Source organism: Carcharodon carcharias, chromosome 26 (genome assembly GCF_017639515.1).
Source record: "Carcharodon carcharias isolate sCarCar2 chromosome 26, sCarCar2.pri, whole genome shotgun sequence".
Lineage (NCBI taxonomy): Eukaryota > Metazoa > Chordata > Chondrichthyes > Lamniformes > Lamnidae > Carcharodon > Carcharodon carcharias.
The window spans coordinates 21,658,632-21,681,069 of NC_054492.1; the positions used below are offsets into that span (position 1 = coordinate 21,658,632).

General features: G+C 41.6%; 2 protein-coding genes across 8 annotated transcripts in view; one reads left to right on the forward strand and one right to left on the reverse strand.

The window, feature by feature from the left end:
• LOC121269851 (putative ubiquitin carboxyl-terminal hydrolase 50) overlaps window positions 1–7,684 on the forward strand; it is a 28,263-nt gene extending 20,579 nt beyond the window's left edge. The window contains exons 4-8 of the mRNA XM_041174888.1: window positions 587–751; window positions 4,986–5,089; window positions 5,134–5,187; window positions 6,287–6,419; window positions 7,508–7,684. Of these exons, the coding sequence (XP_041030822.1) occupies window positions 587–751; window positions 4,986–5,089; window positions 5,134–5,187; window positions 6,287–6,419; window positions 7,508–7,684 (633 nt within the window). The remainder of the gene's footprint in view (window positions 1–586; window positions 752–4,985; window positions 5,090–5,133; window positions 5,188–6,286; window positions 6,420–7,507) is intronic.
• Window positions 7,685–9,911: 2,227 nt separating this feature from the next.
• The window catches only part of usp8 (ubiquitin specific peptidase 8), a 68,455-nt gene continuing 55,928 nt past the window's right edge, over window positions 9,912–22,438 (reverse strand). For all 7 annotated transcript variants that reach the window (XM_041175175.1, XM_041175174.1, XM_041175172.1 and 4 more), the window contains 5 exons: window positions 21,268–21,478; window positions 19,388–19,621; window positions 15,879–16,021; window positions 15,163–15,295; window positions 9,912–12,985 (listed from right to left, as the gene is read on the reverse strand). In XM_041175175.1, the coding sequence (XP_041031109.1) occupies window positions 12,800–12,985; window positions 15,163–15,295; window positions 15,879–16,021; window positions 19,388–19,621; window positions 21,268–21,478 (907 nt within the window). In that variant the 3' untranslated portion in view covers window positions 9,912–12,799. The remainder of the gene's footprint in view (window positions 12,986–15,162; window positions 15,296–15,878; window positions 16,022–19,387; window positions 19,622–21,267; window positions 21,479–22,438) is intronic.

Genomic DNA, 22,438 nt, shown 5'->3' on the forward strand with positions numbered 1-22,438 from the left:
AAAAAAACAAATGACCTTCTCTCCACACACCAGGACAATTAAAATCTTTCTGTATCTCAATCAGTCCCACTCTATAACTCTGCCACATTCTCTTTCTCTCTCTCTCTCTCTCTCTATCTCTCTCATCAGAACTTGGGGGATTCAAAAATAAAGTATCATCTTCACCTAGGACTGTTGGTCCATCTGCTATGCTCTATGAGTTGACTGCTTGAAATTAACCAATTAGATTGCACGAAAATGGTATTACAAGCTGCTGGGAATTCAATTTTTCAATGATTGGATTCGGTAGATTAATGATTGATTGTACACTTTATTATTGCTATAGTTGTTGGTTTTTTAAAATAAAATTGCTGATGTAGTTTGTATTTGTAAAATTGATTTTATAATGTTGGTTGTTCTGTAGCTCTGACAGCTATTCCCAGCTAAATTATAAATGTATTTGAAAAGCTGATTTTATGAGAGATGGTGAGGTGAATGTGTTGTTGAACAACTGATAGTTCCTCAGTGAGAATACAGCATAGCTCAGGGTTTACGGTAGACTCCAGGTTTTTTCACAAAAATGGTAAATTTTATGATTTCCTTTCAGTCTACAGGAGCGAGGAACATGGAAACGTCAATCGTTACAAAACTGTTTCAGGGGCAACTGAGTTATGTCAAACTGTGTCTAAGTTGTTACCACAAGTCTAGCCAAACAGAGAATTTCCTAAGCCTCTCTCTGCCGATGCCTCCTGACAGCAGGTGTTCCATTCAGGTAAAAGATTATCACCAATGTGTTAAGAACAGCAGAAATAGGAATAGGCCATTTGGCCCATCAAGTTTGCTCTGCCATTCAATAAGATCACAGCTAATCTGATCGTGGCCTCAACTTCACTTTCCTGTCTATATACAATAAACATTGGCCACCTTGTTGATCAAAGTATGGAATAAAAATATTTTTTCTTTTTCTCTCCCTCCTTTTTCTTGTATTTTTTTCTCCCACCTCCAGATCTTCCCTCACAGATTTAAAACTTTGCCACTGGCAGCAATATCTCCAGTTCCAATGTGCTGCCAGTTATGCTTTAGTTGAATGCTGTGTTTAACTTGGAGTGATCTCTTCTATTATTTATCTTCTCCTTGAAGCAATGTCAAATCTTGTTCTTCCCACCAAAATGTGTGTTTTTTAAAAAAATTCCTTTGTGTGTGTGATCATCACTGGCTGGGCCAGCATTTACTGCCCATCCCTAATTGCCCTTGAGAAGGTGGTGGTGAGCTGCCTTCTTGAACTGCTGCAGTCCATGTGGTGTAGGTACACCCACAGTGCTGTTAGGGAGGGAGTTCCAGGATTTTGACCCAGCAGCAGTGAAGGAACGGCGATATATTCCCAAGTCAGGATGGTGAGTGACTTGGAGGGGAACTTCCAGGTGGTGATGTTCCCATGTGTCTGCTGCCCTTATCTTTCTACATGGTAGTGGTTGTGGGTTTGGAACATGCTGTCTAAGGAGCCTTGGTGAATTCCTGTAATGCACCTTGTAGATGGTACATACTGCTGCCACTGTATGCTGGTAGTGGAGGGAGTGAATGAAGGTGGTAGAAGGGGTGCCTGTCAAGTGGGTTGCTTTGTCCTGGATGGTGTCAAGCCTCTTGTGTGTTGTGGGAGCTGCAAACATCTAGGCAAGTGGGGAGTATTACATCACACTCCTGACTTGTGCCTTGTAGACTCCTTGGGGAGTCAAGAGGTGAGTTGCTCATTGCACAATTCCTAGCCTCTGACCTGCTTTTGTAGCCACAGTATTTATATGGCTAGTCCAGTTCAGTTTCTGGTTAATGGCAACCCCGAAGATGTTGATAGTGGTGAATTCAGAGATGGAAATGCCACTGAATGTCAAGGGGTGATGGTTAAATTCTCTCTTGTTGGAGATGGTCATTGCCTGGCAATTGTGTCATGTGAATGTTACTTGCTACTTATCCGCCCAAGTCTGAATATTGTCCAGGTGCATTTGGACATGGACTGCTTCAGTATCTGTGGAGTCGTGAATGGTGCTGAACATTGTGCAATCATCAGCGAACATCCCCAATTCTGACCTTATGATGGAAGGAAGGTCATTGATGAAGCAGCTGAAGATGGTTGGGCCAAGGACACTACCCTGAGGAACTACTGCAGTGATGTCCCGGAGCTGAGCTAATTAACCTCCAACAACCACAACCATATCCCATTGTGCTATGTATGACTCTGACCAGCAGACAGTTTCCCCTGGATTCCCATTGACTCTAGTTTTGCTACTGCTCCTTGATGCCACAATTGGTCAAATGCTGCCTTGTTGTCAAGAGCAGTCACTCTCACCTCACCTGTGGAGTTCAGCTTTTTTGTCCATGTTTGGATCAAGGCTATAATGAGGTCAGGAACCCAAACTGAGTGTCATGAGCAGGTTACTGCTGAGTAAGTGCTGCTTAATAGCACTGTTAACAATACTTACCATCACTTTACTGATGATTGAGAGTAGACTGATAGGGCGGTAATTGGCAGGGTTGGATTTGCCCTGCTTTTTTGTGTACAGGACATATCCGGGCAATTTTCCATACAGCCGGGTAGATGCCAGTGTTGTAGCTGTACTGGAAAAGCTTGGTTAGGCGCACAGCTAGTTCTTGAGAACGAGTCTTCAGTACTATTGCAGGATTATTGTCAGGGCCCATAGCCTTTGCAGTATCCAGTGCCTTCAGCCATTTCTTGATATCACGGAGTGAATTGAATTGGCTGAAGACTGGCATTTGTGATGCAGGAGGCTGAGATGGAACATCCACTCGATACTTCTGGCTGAAGATTGTAGCAAATGCTTCAGCCTTATCTTTTGCACTGATGTGCTGGACTCCCCCATCATTGAGGATGGGGATATTTGTGGAGCCTCCTCCTCCAGTAAGTTGTTTAATTGACCACAACCATTCATGACTGGATGTGGCAGACTGCAGAGCTCAGATCTGATTCATTCGTTGTGGGATCGCTTAGCCCTGTCTATCACTTGCTGCTTATGCTGTTTGGCACACAAATAATCCTGTGTTATAGCTTCACCAGGTTGACACCTCATTTTTAGGTATGCCTGGTGCTGCTCCTGGCATGTCCTCCTGCACTCTTCATTGAACCAGGGTTGATCCCCTGGCTTGATGGTAATGGTTGAGTGAGGGATATGCTAGACCATGAGGTTACAGATTTTGTTGGAGTACAATTCTGCTGCTGATGGCCCACAGCACCTCATGGATGCCCAGTCTTGAACATGATGGAGGGTATGCTCAATGTGAAGATGGGACTTCGTCTCCATAAGAACTGTTTGGTGGTCATACCTACCGATACTGTCATGGACAAGATGCATCTGGCAGGCAGGTTGGTGAGAATGAGGTCAAATATGTTTTTCCCTCTGGCTGGTACACTCGCCACCTGCTGCAGCCCCAGTCTAGCAGTTATGTCCTTTAGGACTTGGCCAGCTTGGTCAGTATTGGTGCTACTAAGCTGCTCTTGGTGATGGACATTGAAGTCCCCCACTCAGAGTACGTTCTGTGTCCTTGCCACCCTCAGTGCTTCCTCCAAGTGGTGTTCAACATGCAGGAGCACTGCTTCATCAGCGGAGGGGAGGGATGCTATGTGGCATCAGCTGGAAACTTCCTTGCTCATGTTTGACCTGATGCCATGAGACTTCATGGGGTCCAGAATCAATATTAAGAATGGGAAACTCTGTCCTGACTGTATACCACTGTGCTGCCACCTCTGCTGGGTATGTCCTGTCAATGGGACAGGACGTACCCAAGGATGGTGATGGTGGCATTTGGAATGTTGTCTGTAAGCTATGATTCCATGAGTATGGCTTTGTTAGGCTGTTGCTTGACTAGTTTGTGAGACAGCTCTACCAATTTTGACATAAGCCCCCAGATGTTAGTAAGGAGGTCTCTCCAGGGTCACAGGGCTGGGTGTGTTGTTTCATTTCTGGTGCCTTAGCTGATGCTGGGTGATCCATCCAGTGTTATTGTATCACTTCACATTTCTCTGCAGTAATATTGCATCTGCCACTGCCATCATTATTACAGTCCTGTCAAAGTCGTCTGGAAGCCACTCACTATCCTCCTCATAGTTCACAATACTTCCAAGTATTTTGTCATCTGCAAATTTGGGATTGTGCCTTGTACACACAAGTTTAAGTCATTAAAAAGTATCAAGAAATACATTTGTCTTAATACCAGCCTTGGGGGGAAGCACACTATTTACTGCTCTACAGTCCAAAAAGCAATAGTTCACCACTTCCTATTTCCTGTCACTTGGCCAACTTCTTTGCCATGTGTCACTTTATCAAATGCCTTTGGAAGTTCATATACACCACATCAATTTTCTTTAAAATTTGTCTTTGGTTTTACAGCTATCCTAATTTAGGGGCTGTGTTTACTTTATCCCCCATTTTGTTAATTTAGTTTAATTGTTTGACTCCAAAAGAGTTACACCATATCAATTGCATAACCCTCATCAACTCTGTGTTATCTCATCAAAAAACTCAATTGGGTTATTTAAACCTAATTTGCCTTTAACAAACCTGTGTTGGATTTTCTGAATTAATCCACACTTGTCTAAGAATTTTATTTGGATTATTGTTTATGAAAGCTCTCCCACCAGCGCGTGTAAACTGACTGGCCTGGTTTGGGGGGTGGGTGGAAGGGTTTGCAGGAAGGGGAATCCAAGAACCTGGGGTTATGTCTCCATGGGGTTCTCCCAATAGTCTGTGGACCCTCTCTGGCTCCTCTGCTGAGTTCTGTTGGGTGAACAGGAGGGTCTTCCAGGCCCTAAGCCACAGTGGAAATGTTTTCCTGGCTTCAGGTCCAATTTCTGATGCTTTATTTAACAGATGGATAATTGTTGTCAAGAGTTAGGGCTTATAATTCCGCAAAATATTTTCTCATACTGCTTAATTTTTCAAAGATCCTGTTTCTTCAAACAAGCACCTACTCTTTGATAAGTGGTTGCTATTTCTCAGGATTGCCTCAGATTGTTTTTTAAAGAAGAGGTTCTGAGCTCGAGGGACCAGCCTTTCTGTTCCTTTTGTGGAAGGAAGCAGGACCAGACAGAGAGTATCCAGCTGCTTAAAGCACCTGATATTATCATCATTCACCTGAAACGGTGAGTAAAGCAGCTCGTTCCACACTTACCAATCATCAAGCCGACCCTTTTACTCAAAGGTAAAGAAAATATTTCCTTGCTACGTTTTCAGTTTCATGATTTTTTAACATTTACATACAATTGACTCTTGGACTAATCATTGAGCGCAGCATTTATAACGTGAACATAAACTTAATCACTTCATTGTACTATGCAGGAAGTGCTGCCAACTCTCCCAGTAGTGGGAACAATGAGATGTTGAACTGTCCAGGATAAATGGAGCTTTGATTATCATCTTTGTTGGGATGAATTGGATTAATTTTTTATTCTATCACGGGTTAATTTTTAAAATTCTTTCATGGGATGTGAGCTTCACTATCAAGACCAGTACTTATTACCATCCCTAATTGTCCTTCAGAATGTGCTGGTGAGCTGCCTTCTTGAACCACTGCTTGGACCATCCAACTCCTTTGGTAGGGGTCTTGCTCCAAGCAGCCATGTCTGCTCATTCCATGTTCTCTAGGTGGGTTTTGTTTTTGAGGGAATTGCATTTCTGACTGAGTGCCATGGAGTCAGGATTGACTCCTGATGTCAGTACTAATGGTTGGGAGGGCTCAGGCTCCAGTCTGATTTGGGGAGTGAGATGGGCCTACAGGATGGCAGCAGGGCCCACACAGACCCCAGGGTTGATTAGCCTGTGCTGAGCAAACTAACTTGGAGTGGAAAACATGAGTTTGGGTTTCCAGTTGTGATGACAACCTAGTGTCTCATCACAATGTGTAATGAGGAGTAATGGCTGCAGTTTAATTGCTTCTTGTCATTTTCTTGACTGCAACATGACAAAGATTGGCTTGACTGATAAGTCTGAGGATGAGGACTGTACCCCATGAAAGAATTTATCTAAGAAATTATGTTCCATTTTATTTTATTATCCCCATTTTCATGTGTAAAGTTGCTAAAATTTCAGGCAGCCAATTTGTTGACTGCCAGATGATCTGCAGCAGGTAGGGTGGAAATCTGTCTTTCCCACTGGCTTCTCTCATCTGGATGACATTCCTTGGCCTTTGCAGGGTGTCCTGTTGACTGATCCCTGGCCTTTGTAGTTTTATTTGCAACACAAATATTAGGGTTCATCATAAATATAGAATTAATCATCCAGAATTGCCTCTCTTCTGCTAGCTTTGAATCTGATGACCACGGCAATAGAAAACTGACCAGTACTGTAGCCTTTCCACTCGAAGATCTAGATTTGTCCCAATATACAACCAGTCCATCAACTCAGCAGATGAAGTATCATCTTTATGCTGTTGTGGTAAGTAACATCATTAATTTATTTCTGGCAATTGGACCTCATTTGTCCTTGCCCATTTCAGGAATATTGCTGTTCCAGTGAGAGAGGAGTCCACGGAAAATCAATAGAAACATTTGGTGCAACAGCCACCCACCCCCACCCTCCTTACCGCCAAGGCAAGGATTTCAACTTTTTATTGGGAATAAGATGTCCATGTTACTAAAGTTTATAAACTGCATGTTTATAAGTGGATAACATGCATGTAAATTACAAATTTGATTCCACAAATTTTTAAGACCCACTTGGGTGTTCATATTGCCATTTTAATGAAACTTCCTCATCTTGTATAAGTAGTAGGGGAATGACACTGCACCAGGGAGACCAAGGTCACCCAGACCCTGAGGGCAAAGGAAGGGAAAGGATAACAGCATTGTACCTAAAATTCAGTATCTGCTGCTTTAGGGGGAACTCATTATGAATTGGTATCACACTGCTGTCTTAGCATAGACTGTGAAAGGAAATAGAAGTCTTTTGAGAGGAAGTGAAAGAGTCAGGGTATTTTTTTGAAACTGGAATTGGAGATTTTGTTTCCTCAAACCTTTTTCCTGACCATATTGCAATAGTTTATTACAACATTTTATAAAGGCCTTTGCCAAACTGCTGCCTATGCTGGAGTATTAAAGGGGTGGGATACAACTATGCCATACAATGCTTCATTGGTTTGTTAGTTGGGGAGGCAACAGAGTAGGTTAGACACTTTTCTGTAGAAATGAGAGCTGTGAATCATAGCTGGAAATTCTCAGCTGGGGAACTGGAGCCAGCAAAAGGTGTAGTTGAGTTGGAGGCAGTGTAGCACCATTCCCCCACTTGAGTCAAGGATATAAGTGAAGCCATGGGATTTCTCATCCATTTGACACAAGATGGAGAATAAAACTAATATAGATCAGTTACATATTGCTTTTGACCACAGGTGAATCATGTCCCAGTAAGGTTATTGTACCAGGTGTTTATTTCATAAAGTGTAATTTATATGCCAAGCTTTCACTAAAGCCCTAATAATGTATGAATGAAGTCAGAGTGAATTTCCATGACCTTTTCTCTCTCCACAGAATCACACAGGCACTTTAGATAGTGGTCACTACACTGCTTACTGCAAGAATCCTGTAACACAGAACTGGCATGAGTTCAATGATGCAAAAGTGACAAGCATTTCTGAGCAGAAGGTCCAGTCATCAGCTGCTTATGTTCTTTTCTATAATTGCGTGAATTTTCAGTGGGCACAATAATACCATCTCAAACAGACTGCATCAATAAACTGTTTCCCTGTATTCTGGGTTTCATTCTGTACTTGCCCAAAAGGGCAGCACACTATATAAATTATGTAACTAATTCCAAACTTGATAACTTATAGTTATTTTATGTCATTGTTTAAATGGACTTTGTCCCATGGATTAAAGGTATTCCCCTCTGCAATGAGTCTGGTGTAGTGTGTAATCCGATGTACTTTTATTATTGAGCAGGGTATAAAATATGTAGGGTTTCAGTTTCAAACAACATTTTCATCTCAAAGGGCGTGATTTACAGCTGAGCACCTAAATGTTCAGGTATATTCAGCAACAGGAATACAGCTGCTGGTATAAAGCCCACGATGTAGCATTACACGTAGGATTAGGTAGATAGGTCAGGTGTTTCTCACGTGTCAGTGCAGACTCGATAGGCCTCTTCTGCAACGTGTGATTCTGTGCTTGTGAAAAGTGTCAAGGTTGGATATTGAATTTACAGTGTAATGTCAAGAGTAATGAGGTTTTTAATATAACATTGAATGAAGAAACTGTAAAGGCAATACTTCAACCCAGAGTTTAGGGATGTCAGGTTCCATTTAAATTTGTGGCATATTTGAAGCAAACGGCTAAAGTGTTAATTAGCAAAATAACAGCAAAATGCTAAGAATGTTTAATTAGACCTATGAATTCTTGGTGATTTATCTCAAATTTTTACTCTCACCCACAAGGGTTGGCTCCATAGACATTCACATCCTTAATGGCAGAGTCCAGCATTTGAGGTAAGAGGCAAGATTGGAGTATTTGCAAATATCTTCAGCCAGAAGTATCAAATGGATGAAGTACTGAGGCTTCAGCCAATTCGATTCATTCCATGATATACAGAAACTGCTGCCCACACTCGTTATGTTATGGGCCCTTATGGCAGCCCAGCAATGCTCCAGAACTAGCTGTAGCCCTAGCCAAACTGTTTGATTACAACATTGCCATACCCCCAAATATGTGGAAAATGCCCACTAATAGCAGGATAATCCAGTTTTCCAATTATTGCTCCAGTCTATTCTCAATCAGTAAAGTAGTAATGGATTGAATTTCATCAGGAATCCTTGGCTCCAGCCCTCATTACAACTTTGGTCCAAACATGGTCTAAAAAAAACTGAATTCCAGGGATATGGTCAGTGACAACTGTTGACCTCAAGGCAACATTTGACAGTGATATAAAGGAACTTCAGTACAACTGAAGCCAGTGGGAACTAGCAGAAACTCTCCACTTGCTGCAGCCATACAGTACCTAGCACAAAGATGGCTGCAGTTGTTGGGAAGTCAATCATCTCAGCCCAGGAGTTCACTGCAGGAGTTCCTTAGGTCCATGTCCTTGGCCCAAACATCTTCAGCTGCTTTATCAATAATCCTCCCGGCAGTGTTAGGGATTTGATGGAACACTCTACACTTGCCTGGATGAGTGCAGCTCCAAGGAACTTGACACCACCCAGGACAAAGCAGTCTTCACCCCAGGCACCACATTAAAAAGTAATTCCCTCCACTACAGGCACAACTTGTCTACAGTATGTATTATCTACAAGATACATTTTAGCAATTCACCAACACTCCTTCAATAGAACCTCCCAAACCTGTTAACTCACCCACCTAAAGGGCCAAAGGCAATAGACACGTGGGAAAAAATTCCCTCATGCCTCCTCTGAGCCATTTCAAAACGTGGTGAAATATTTCACACAGACCAAAGTACATGCTTCAAACTACTTTTAGTTCAATCACTCCTCATGGTCCACACGGCAAGTGGAACAGGAAGTTTTATCCTCACATAGAATTGGACAAGTGCAAGAAAGCTTGGAATGTGATAAAAGCACCAAAACTACTGGCAGGGACAGTAGCTCAATGTATCAGGTGTAGCACTCTGGTCGAACACCATAGGAGACACCCACCAGCCCTGCAGTAACGAACATGGGTCAGGACCTCAGCCTTCATCCAGCACAGCGTATTTCAGGGATGAAATCAAACAAAAATAAAAGCATGCGGCTGCCAGGTAATGCACACCCACAGCATCAAGCTCCACTTACCCATCAGTTGCACACACTCAACGCAATCCAAATGTATAGTTTCATAAACCATGCTCAAATATGTAGAAATTCAGAAGAGTGAGCATTAGCTGGAATGGAAAAAGATGACTGGCAAAAAGGGATAGAGGAAAGATCAGAAAAGTTTAGCAAATGAGTGATTGAATCACGGTGTTTAATATAGAGAAATGTGAAATAAAACATGACAGTATTAAAATGATTACAAAATAAAAGACATCATATTACATTAGTCAGGTAAAAAGATGCCAATGTTGATTAAACATCAAAATACAGCCACTGTGGCTGAATTTCAAAAGAAAAAATCGTACAAGATGATGCAGGAATGGGTGGAGGAAAAGGGATGTTCATGTTTTGTAAACCAATTATGAGACTATGCATGAAACCAGCTGCCATTATAAAATAACAGATGAAAATAATTCAGTAAAGGACATTGAACTACCGCATCAAATGTAACCATTAATGAATTTGAATGAGTAATTCAAATCCTACTTAACCCCTTTTATTGAAATGAGAAATCTGTGGTCCAGTACAGAATGCTTTGCAAGTATTTTAATAATTTTACCATTGCTGATAGCTAAATGCACAGAACTGCTTTTATTTCATTTCAAGGAAAGAGGTAAAGTAGCAATAGAAAATTGAAACAGCCTCAAAAGAAAATTTAGATCTAGTCTGAAGCAGTTTTCCCTTTTAATCTTCGTGCATGGCCAGCTTTTTCAGTGTGTGGTCCCTTTTTGCATCACTATGCATTGTTGCATTTATCACAGGACAAACTGCATGCCCACGCAACTTTGTAGGAACATTAGTCAGGAGGTTTGTTGGGTTACGTAAAAATTTAATCAGAATTTAACTCCTTGATGTGCTGGCAGATCTGCCCCCTCTAATGTTAGTGTAGGAATGCTATAATTCAGCCCAGGCCAGGGTCAATTCAGTAAAAGAAAGTCAGTCATCAAATAAAACGACTGTGTTGTGGCACTTGCTTATCCAAGTATTTCAAACCAAAGTGACTTTTTTTTTATACCTGAATGGAATCTGCAGTATTCTGACATCCACTGAGAGGTTTATCTTAGAAATTCAATCTGATGTATGCATTTTCAGATTAAGTGCTTGGATTATTTAAATGAAAATGATTTTACATTTCACACTCTGATTTAGGAAATGGCAAAGCAAATATACTAAATGGCTCTAAAGGGAATCAGCATTTGGACAAGGAAATTGTCATTGCCCCTCACGGTATTTACAGACAGCAAGTAACTTGCAGTTGCAGGTACAAGTTACCATTGTTTCCATCAGAAATCTTCACAAATTGGGGAAGAATGCAACAAAGTTCTGTTTCAGTGATGTCAAAGGTCAGGCTTGTACTCAATGCTATCCCTCGCCTTACTGAGTTTCAGGTCTCAGCCACGATGTAAAGAATGAGGAAGAAGGGAAACAGGCAGGATTGGATATTGGAACAAAAGGAACAGGAGGATGACATTCAGTCTCTGGGGTCTGTTTCACCATTCAATTGGACTATGGCTGATCTGCACCTTCAATCCATCTACCTGACTTAATTCCACAACCCTTAATGTACTTTCCCAAAATTATCAATCTCGGTTTTGAATTAAAAAAAAAATGGCTCCTAGCTATAGAGGTCCACCACTACCCTTCGTGTGAAGGAATAGTTTCTAAAATCACCCTGAACTCCTAGCTCCAAGTTTACTGTTATGCCCCGTTGTTGTGCACTCTCCCAGTGGAGAAGATAATTATCTCTATTTACCAATCAATTCCTTAATCATCTTAGAACACCTCGTTTAGATCACCCATTAAATCTTCTAAGCTCAAAGGAATACCAGCCATCTGTCCGCAATTTAACTCTTTTAGATCAGTATCATTTGGTAAATCTGAACGGTATTCCATCTAAAGCCAAGGTGGAGTACTCTAGATGGGCTCTGATCAGAGCTCGAACAGCTGTATTCCAGCTCCCTTGAGAAAGGTCAACATTCCATTAACTTTTGTAATCATCTTTTTCTGCTCTCACAGGAGAAACAGGGAAGGAGACAAGAATTTCAAAGTCTCAGAAAACATCAGTACCTTCAATATCAACCCATGAAAGGCAGGCAAATGTAGGGTAGAAATGTAGGGTAGAAGTGTTGAGAAATGAGCTCTCAATACCTCCACACACAAACATCTTATATCCAGGACCAGAGGCGCAGCAAATGAACGATGGATCAAATAAGTGGTTGAGCAGTTACACAGTAACCGCACTAGTGTAGAAAACCCCAAAAATAAGCAAAGGTCAAGGATCATCCCCATTAATGAATCATACAGGCTGTTCAGATCTCAGCTCTTAAAAGGAAAGTATATTTGATACATTTAATTCACACTTTTTGCAGAAGTTTGAAAATAATTTTGATTTGCAAAATAACTTTTGGTTAAGGTCAAGTGCAGCAGAGCTGAATCTTCATTTAAGCACCTGCACTGTTTGGTAGAAATATATGCAAGGTTACTTCAAATAATAGTACCATTACCTTTTAAAACTATTTATATATTATATACACATACACATTTTGTGCAACTTTGCAATCATTATGTACAGATACATTCCCATCTGTTCAGATTATTCCTGGTTATTTTCACAGTACAGGATGATTCACTATAATATAGAAAGGCCATTTTAACAGGAACAAGTAATTTGAGAATCAGACTAGTACTTCACCTCATAAATAGCAAAGATCCTGTGAAGGGCAATGAGTTCTGACTCTTCAAATTGTTGCAACTACAAACTCGGTTCAGTAAACGGGATATCTGACATTCCTGTAATCATTCTAAACAGGCAGCTAAATTTGTTACATTACCAGAAAATGAGTATTTGTTAAGAACAAGAGCAGATCATATAGTTAAGCTCTAGTGTTGAAATGCAGCAAGTTTTTTTTTTACAGCTGTATATGCTGCTAATTTTCCTGATCACATGCCCAACACACTTTGATAGGTAATAATATTGGTGCATATGGAGTGTCACTTTGGAAATTCACCACACTGAACCCTGCTATGAAGCCAAATCAGCCACATGCAGCTCCAATGAACTGTAGAAGAGAATGTAGGCTGCTGATGATCTCACTGAAGAAGCAGATATCTCTGAAACATCTTGATCATCAAACTTGAACCAGCGTTGTTTCACAGCATTCTTGCAGTAAGCTGTATAGTGCCCTCCATCCAGTCCTCCATAATGGTTCTGTAAAATTCAAACAAACTGGAATGATTAATATCAAGGTGGTCAATGTTATACAGCTGCAGAACTGATCACTTTCAGAATTTAACAGAACTTAAGTTAACACGAGAGAATATTTCCCCTTTTTTGAAAGTTTGTTTGAGAGATTTCATTAAATCTAGATAGATTTTGTGGTAGCTAGGTTTGATTTTCCTTGCTTTGGTTCTACTAAGATCGAGAGCAGATACGTAGCAGAGTGGTCATATTATTGGGCTAGCAATCCAGAGCCCAGGAGTAAATCCAGAGACATGCGTTCAAATTCCACTAAGGGAGTTTGAGAATCAGAATCACCTGGGAGGACAAGGACAGCAGGTAGATGGGAACACCACCACTTGCAAGTTCCCCTCCAAGTCACTCACCAACCTGACTTGGAGCCACATTGCTGTTCCTTCAATGTCGGTTGGTCAAAATCCTGGAATTTCCTTCTTCACAGCACTGTGGGTGTACTTACACCCACAGTCTGCAGCAGTTCAAAGCAGCAGCTCACCACCTCCTTCCAGGAATAATTAGAGATGGGCAATAAATACTGGCCTAGCCAGTGATGCCAACATCTCAAATTTGGAATAATCATTAGTAATAGTGAGTGTGAAGCTGTCAGAAAACAACTGCTCATTTTAGGGAAGAAAACCAGTGTCCTTAATCAGTTTACCCCATGTGATCCTAGTACTGCTGCAATGCGATTAACGTGCAACTGTTCTTTAAGGCGAGCCAAAATCATCACAAAACTAAAGTGGTTCACCAACACAATCAGAGCAATAAATGCCAGCCTTGCCAGCAATGCCCTTATCCTGTGAATGAATAAAAGGATGACAAAGCTGGCTAATCACCATCTGTAAAAATAAAACTCTGCTGTAGTGAGACTGCCAGTTACCAGGTACAAGTGACTATCCTTTTGGTAAACAAGGTTAGTGCAAAACCTGTGGGTAAAGGTTCCAAGGTAAGTGCAGAAGCTATTTCATTTAAGGTGGGGGGGGGTCTTCCTAAAATGTCCCATATCTAAAGAAAATATAGGATCTTCCAGTTTATAAAGGGATAGTTGTAACCTGGCAACATTCAAGAGGTTGTTTTGGACGAAGGCAACCTTTCAGCTCATTAGGTGTCACTCTTTTAAAATACCAATGTGAAATAGAGACAGCAGCTAATATCCTCCAACAAATTCCTGTGCAATGTTATAGGCTATCAATTAGTAATGTGTCAAAAATATTTTGCCTCCAGCCAATTCCAGTCAACTTTATCTTCTGATTTTAAGTTCTTCTATTCATATTTGAAATGGAAACTGGCCATGTAACTGTGTTGCACTAACTACACTCTTTCAGAGGCAGCTGTGCTAGCTCTCCTGTCTCCAAGTCTACACTGTAGAGAAACAGCTCTGCTCAAGCTAACTCGACCCATCTATTTCCCAATCTATATCAAAGTATATACAAAATAAGTACAGAGAGATGACTTTGAAATGAGATGTGGTTAATGTCTGAGTATCCCTGATCTTAAATCCTGTTTTGCCTGAAGACAATACCTGGTCTCTATTTCCATTATTAAACCCCACAGCAGAAAGACTGACTATAAAGTAATGGGTCTCAGGTCAGGTCACATGCCAATGGTGAACTATTTTCTTCTAATTCTTTTACCTTCTATCTCGTTTCAAGACGTCCATGTTTTTATTTTTGTCTTCGACTGATATTTAAACACTTCTCTAATTCTATTTAAACACAAAAATACCAACCCAATAGCCACAGAGTATTGCAATTATTTCACATCATCTCTTACTTCCCTGGAATTGGACAAGGCAGGCATTCATACATTTGATGCAATGCTGGACTCTTGCCAATAGGTAGAAGACCACCCCACCTAAAACTTATCCAATATCTAATGTTGGTCTCAGGAGGATACCAACCACCACAGGCAGCTTTATTTTAAAAAGCTGAAACAGAGAGGATAGAAATATTGTGCCTAAATAATTTGGCTAAGTCGCTGACCTTAAGGAGATGGAATTCATCCTAAAACACTCAACCACCTACAAATCAGATTGGACATAAGTTTCTAGTATTTTATCTGAGATTTAGAACACTATTCTCTTCAGCCTACTTAACCATGAATGCAGAAAATTGCTAAGTCATAATTTAAGTGATAATTTAGCTATTTACCGACACGGCAAATAAATTGTATCTTTTCACATTGTTCCTGGGGCCAATTATATAGTTGGACAGGTCCAGATTCTCCAATGGAAAGTCAACGTTTGTCTGTAGCTTCTGTTTCCATCTCCCTTCATATGAGAATCTGTGGAAAAAAAATCAACCACAGGAAAAGTGTGACATATAGAACTAGACAGCACTTAGCAGGACAAGCCAATGAATACGATGAGATGGAGGACTTTGGCTGTGCCTACCCTCCCTAAACACAACAACAGGAATAAGAGGGGTGAGGGACATCTCTTGCATACTTTCTGCATCTTTTTGATTTAAAATTACATGTAGAAATATAAACAAAGCACAATTCTTCTCCCACCTGAAGGCTGCGATTTATGCTACAGTACACATTCCGCATGCATCAGCTGTTCAGTACCTCAGCCACCCAACCAGTCTTCATGAGCAAACACAGTGCTGGCAGTCTTCAACAATTGTATCAAAGCCCCAACAACTCTGCTCTCTCCAGACAATCTCATGTGCTTTCCAATTTGAGCAGTGATAAAAAGAACAAATTTTGGCTGAATTCTCCACAACCCAGCCTGGTATGAGGATACAGCGGCTGATTGCTCTCAAACAAGCAGACTGAAAAGCTGGTGCAGTGAAAAACACAGAGCAGCCTGGAACACTGCACTTCCTCACACATCATAGCTGTCATCTTATTAAAAGAACCGCACCGTTTTAGATGTACCAATAGGATAGGTGGCAGTTTCCAGATCTCTAACTTCTTTGTCGAGTCCCTGTGCGCCTTGCAGTTGCTGCAGTGGAATCGGTTATTGTCTGTTAGCTTCTCCTCTTTGGAAAATGATTTGAGACAGTCCTTAAAAGAAAATATAAATTTCTAATAAAATTAAAAAGCAACTTCATATGCTACAATAATCAAGTTTTAGGTTTTTTTGAAAAAAACTTCCAACTGTTTTTAGGAATTAATTTGAGTTCTGATCAACACATTTCACTGCTGGGGATGAATGTGCTAATGTAACTAGACACTAGGACAAATAGGAGCATCATCCCATTTCAGGGTTAAGATCAAACCTCCACTATCCTCTTACACAAAAACAAAAATAGCTGGAAAAACTCAGCAGGTCAGACTGTATCTGTGGAGAGGAAGACAGAGTTTACGTTTCGAGTCCATATGACTCTTTATCAGAACTAAAGAAAAATAGAAATGAGGTGAAATATAAGCTGTTCAAGGGGGATGGAACAGGTGGAGCTGGATAGAGGGCCAGTGATAGGTGGAAGCAAAGAGATTGCCAAAAATGTCATAGGCAAAAGGACAAAGAGGTATTGACGGTGGTGATATTAGCTAAAGGATGTGCTAATGGTGACATTGGGGGTAGAAAGCAGGACGAGCAAGTGATATGGCCCTAGTGGGGGCGGGGTAGGGGGAAGGGAACGAAATAGGCTAAAAGGTGGAGATAAAACAATGGATGGAAATAAGTTTAAAAATAATAGAAATAGGGGGAAAAAGAAAAATATATTAAAAAAAAATACTAATAATTAGAAAAAAGGGGGGGTCAAAAAGGGGGTGGAGATGGAGGAGAGAGTTCATGATCTGAAGTTGCTGAACTCAATGTCAGTCCGGAAGGCTGTAAAGTGCCTAATCGGAAGATGATGAGGTGCTGTTCCTCCAGTTTGCGTTGAGCTTCACTGGAACATTGAAGCAGGCCAAGGATGGACATTTAGGCATGAGAGCAGGGTGGTGTGTTGAAATGGCAAGCGACAGGGAGATCTGGGTCATGCTTGCGGACAGACCGAAGGTGTTCCGCAAAGCGGTCACCCAGTCTGCATTTGGTCTCTCCAACGTAGAGGAAACTGCATTGGGAGCAGCAAATGCAGTAGGCTAAATTGAGGGAAGTGCAAATGAAGTGCTGCTTTACTTGAAAAGAGTGTTTGGGCCCTTGGACGGTTAGGAGGGGGGAAGTAAAGGAGGTGTTGTATCTTCTGTGGCTGCTTGGGAAGGTGCCGTGGGAGGGGATTGAGGTGTAGGGGGTGATAGATGAGTGGACCAGGGTGTCCGGGAGGGAACGGTCCCTAAGGAATGCTGACGGGGGAGTGTGAAGGGAAGATGTGTTTGGTGGTGGCATCATGCTGGAGTTGGCGGAAATGGTGGAGGATGATCCTTTGAATGTGGAGGCTGGTGGGGTAATAAGTGAGGACAAGGGGGACCCTATCATGGTCTTGGGAGGGAGATGAAGGTGTGAGGGCAGATGCGCTGGAGATGGGCCAGACACGGTTGAGGGCCCTGTCAACCAATGTGGGTGGAAAACCTCAGTTAAGGAAGGAGGAAGACATGTCAGAAGAACTGTTTTGGAAAGTGGCATCATCAGAACTGATGCGACGGAACTGAGAGAATAGGATGGAGTCCTTACAGGAGGCAGGGTGTGAGCTGTAGTTGAGGTAGTTATGGGAATCGGTGGGCTTGTAATGAATATTGGTGGACAGTCTATCACCAGAAATTGAGACAGAGGTTAAGGAAGGCAAGGGAACTGTCAGTGATGGACCACGTGAAAATGATGGAGGGGTGGAAATTGGAAGCAAAATTAATACATTTTTCCAGGTCCAGACGAGAGCATGAAGTGGCACCGAAGCAATCATCGATATACCGGAGAAAGAGTTGTGGGAGGGGGCCTGAGTAGGACTGGAACAAAGAATGTTCCACATACCCCATAAAGAGACAGGCATAACTGGGGCCCATGCAGGTACCCATAGCCACACCTTATATTTGGAGGAATTGAGACAAGCTTAAGGAGAAATTGTTCAGTGAGAGAACAAGTTCAGCCAGACAGAGGACAGTGGTGGTGGATGGGAATTGTTCGGGCCTCTGTTTGAGGAAGCAGAAGAGACTCAGAGCACCACAAACTGGGAACTCTCCATCACACACGCACTGGTGCACTAACCCCGCTTGTAACAACTATTGCTAATCCTTTCAGAAGAATACATTCAAATGTTAATTTATTTAAATGCTACATTAACACCTAACAATTGGGAAACACTAGAGAATGCAAACAAAAATATCCACAAATCCAACGTGGAAAATGACTGCTCCAGAAATACTTCATGGGATGTTCTCAAATAAAGGCTTTCACTAAAGGTTTTCCTTTTAATCAGCAGCTTTCTCCCTTTTCCTCCAAGATGTTGATTCCATATTCCAGGTTAAAGCTACGCAACACTACTGAGGGAGTGCTGCATTGCCAGAGATGTTTCTCAGACCACACATTAAGTCGAGGCACCATCTGCCTGTTCTGGTGCATGCGAAGAATCCCATAGCACTCACCAGAAGCAGGGAGCCGTCCCAATTTCTCAGCCAACACCCCTCTAGTCATCAAACAATAGCACTGGTCATTCACCTCACTGCTATTTGTGGGGCCACTGCTTCCTACATAACAATGACAACCCTTCCAAATTAATCCATTAGTTGTAAAAAGCAATATGGGATGCCCTGAGGTTAAGTTGCTATGTAATTGTATGTTCTTTGCTGAAATCACATGTCAGAGGCATTACAACTGAGTTCCAATTCTATCACTTTTGCACTTGCCGCAGGAATTGCTGGATAGCAACTAAAAGGAGGAATCCTGGCCATTATTCCAAACACAGAAACTAATTATACCATGACAGAGATCATGGAACTAAACACAGGACCTGGGGCCTACAAGTTCAGGTCCTTACCTTCTAGTGCAATAGGATACAGGTCACCCAAAAGGCAAAGTCACACTCAGACCCAAGCCATCAGAGCAGCACAGGTGCTCCCAGGCTACTGGAAATCTGGGTGGGGAGGGGAGCAAAAAAAAAAAAAGGAATGTGAATGATTGCAGCATTAAAATAAGTTCAAGCATGTTATATGTCTGACTTCTTGGTCAGGGAATAATACATTGGGACTGGGGGGCCTGCAAAACATGAAAGTTCCATCCCAGGTACAATTTTCTCCCTTCTGCCCTGAAGGTGGGCTATGCAAAATTCAATTACACAGGTACCCTTCCTTCTATCTAATAATTTGACAAAATGGGTCTCCTTCATCTACATTCAAAAAGTGAGTGAAGGCAGGCAATTCAACCAAGGAAGTGCCAGAGCTGAGCCTAGTCATAGAACAGCACTCAGAAGTAAGTTGCCAATTACCCCCTCCCTCAAATGAGACCAACATAAATTTTGAACACATACAATCCATGAACAAATGCAAATACCTTACCTGCAGAGAACATTTGCTAGAAGATGGAAGTGGCAGAGACAGATACATAAAGGCCTCAAATGTTCGAGATCTTTTATGACAAGTCAGACATTGTACCGTTGACTTAAACTGGCCTTGGAACAAAGCCACAATAATGGACTCATTGAGACGTTTGTGCTTCTGCCAAGCTAGTTCTGCCGTTCTTGTGTCGTCCAAGCCATTAGTGTCTTCCTCCTTGTATCTCTTCCGGTCAGCCTGTGGGAAATTAGAAAAGGAGAAAAATCAGAATGTCATCTTTGGTGTACATTACATGTGAAAAGAAGAGAAAGGATGTCAGCAGTGTCCTTTCAGTTTAATGGGGTACTGCACTTTACAAATAGTTAACATCCATTTCTAAAGCTGCAAAGGCAATAGTCAACAGGGCACGAGTATTTTAGAATCCCAAACTGATTCAATCTGGAATAGTTTCAGACTAGGAGTACGTATTCTGCACATTGAGCTGAGCAAAGAACTATCAAATTGAATATTCACCAGCAACAATAGTGGCTGAACATCTGGCCTGTGGAACTGAGGTCAGGATTACATTACCGTAGTGACAGTGAAAGCTGGGTTTAAACCCATAAATTATATTATCTTCCTATGAACATCCCAGAATGCATTGTATTCATTAGCAAAAGACAACCAGAATCAGACTATCCAAGGTGGTGTTCCCATGAATCTGCTGTCCTTGTCCTTCAAAGTGGTTGAGGTCATGGGTTTGGAAGGTGCTGACGAAGGAGCCTTGGTGAGTTGCTGCAGTCCATCTTGTAGATGGTACACACTGCTGCTACTGTGCATCGGTGGTGGAGGGAGTGAATGTGGAGGGTGGTAGATGGGGTGCTAATCAAGCAGACTGCTTTGTCCTGGATGGCATTGAGTTTCTTGAGTATTGTTGGAGCTGCACTCACCCAGGCAATTGGAGAGTATTCCATCACATTCCTGACTTGTGCCTTGTAGATGGTGGATAGGGTTTGGGGAGTCAGGAAATGGATAGGGTAGATAGGGTTTGGGGAGTCAGGAGGTGTAATACTCGCCACAGGGTTCCCAGCCTCTGACCTACTCTTGTCGGCACAGTATTTAAATGACTGGTCCAGTTCAGTTTCTGGTTAATGGTAATCCCAAGGTAACTAAACTTCAGTAAATCAAAACATTTTCAGTGGGCTGCAGCCAAGTTCACAAGAAGCTGTAACCACCTTTAGAAACAAGAAAATCATTTACTGATGCAACAGAAAAGGCTTTACAGCTGTGTATATTTGGCAAGTTGACAGGGCTGTGAACATGCAGAGCTTTTCCACCCCTTTTCCTGTCACTTTGCTTCTGTCCCAATTCACAGCTTTAACATTGGCCTCTTTACTCGTTGATAAGGAAAGAAAACATCAGGCAAATTGTCTTCCGTTGCTTTGAGGTATGACAAGATACCAGGAACAGAAAGGCAACAATATTTTTCAAATAAATTCAGTGTAAACATAGCTGGGATCCAGCATTAGAATTCAACCCAATAGAGGAATCTGTTCCATTTCACTCTTCCCTGCTGTATTTTAATGGATTTATAGGTTTAGCATTGGTAAGGAGTTTCTAAACTTGAGTAAACATATTGCTAGAGAAACACAGGTAGGGAAAATAAACAGACTACTGTAAATGTTAAAACTATCAAATCAGAAATTACAGCACAGGAGACAACTATTTGACCGATAACATGTGTGTCATTTCATCTAAAGCCACATACCCCTATAAAAAGGTCAGCATTAACAATCCCCAAGACATAGAATTCTGTTTCATATGTAGAATTTACACATTCTTCAAATTACCTCAAAACATTTTCATTCATTGCAACAACGTCACTGCATGCAGTCAACTCTTACTTTGTTAAGGTCTTCATGGAGTCCATCCATTAGAAATAGCAGCAGTTCCTGGGAATCCTGCTGGATATACCCTGCAAATGTCTCATTTATTTTTCCAATGCGTCCCTTAAAGTCCCTTGGGCTGATGCATTTATATTGACCTGACCACAAAGTTTTCATTATCACACCAAACTCTTCAGCCACCTCACCTTTGTGACCAAGAATGTTTGACCTATCAAAAAAATTTAGAAATTGATATTATTCACATTACACACCACGCAACATGTATACACTTTAGGAAGGGCATTTAGGGAGGGATGGAGGGAGCATCAACATTTAATCTAGTTACAATCAGCAGGCAAAAATTTCCATTTTAAAGCTCTGAATTCACTGTGAATTAAAAGCCACTCAGCTTCAGGTTAGCACTTGCGAGCATCATTGATTCTGCACTTTAGAACAGTCTTGGACCTTCATAATGAGAAGGTGCAATCAATGTTCCCTTTAAAATGTAACTCTTGTGAGTTGAAACAATTAAACTAAATTAATAAAATTAGGATAAATCAAGCACAGCCCCTAATTCAGGTCAGCTGTAAAACTAAGGACAAAGTTTAAAGGAAACTTACAAACTTTAAACCAAAATGTGATTAAGGGGTTGCTGTGCGTGGCCAGATTTTTCAATGTGTCTTTTAAGTTGTTGTTAAGTAGCTGCACATGCACAATATTGATCAAGAACCAGGCCATGTGGTACCTTCCAGACAGCTACACAGCTGCAGGCCTGTGCAGCTTAGCAGGGACACTGGGTGTGATGCTTACATTGGATTCCTGGTTGCAGTTCTTGCAAAAATGAAACAGATGCTGCAGAGGAACACCAAAGCTATAGTTCGATCAACTAGTTCAGCCAATATTTAAAAAACAATTAGCCTTGAGGTATTCACTCTTGATATGTGCATGTTGCTGTCAACACTGGCATTTATTTTCCATCTCCAGTTGCCCTGAGGTAGCAGTAGTAAGCCACCTTCTTGAACCACTGCTGTCAGGTTCAGAGTTTCAGGATTTTGACCCAGCAACATGAAGAAACGGTGATATGTTTCCAAGATAGGATGGTGCAACTTGAAGGGGAACTTAGGGAACATTCCTATGCACTGCTGCCCTTGTTCTTTAGATAAAGCCGCCAGTGGATGGATGACAATCA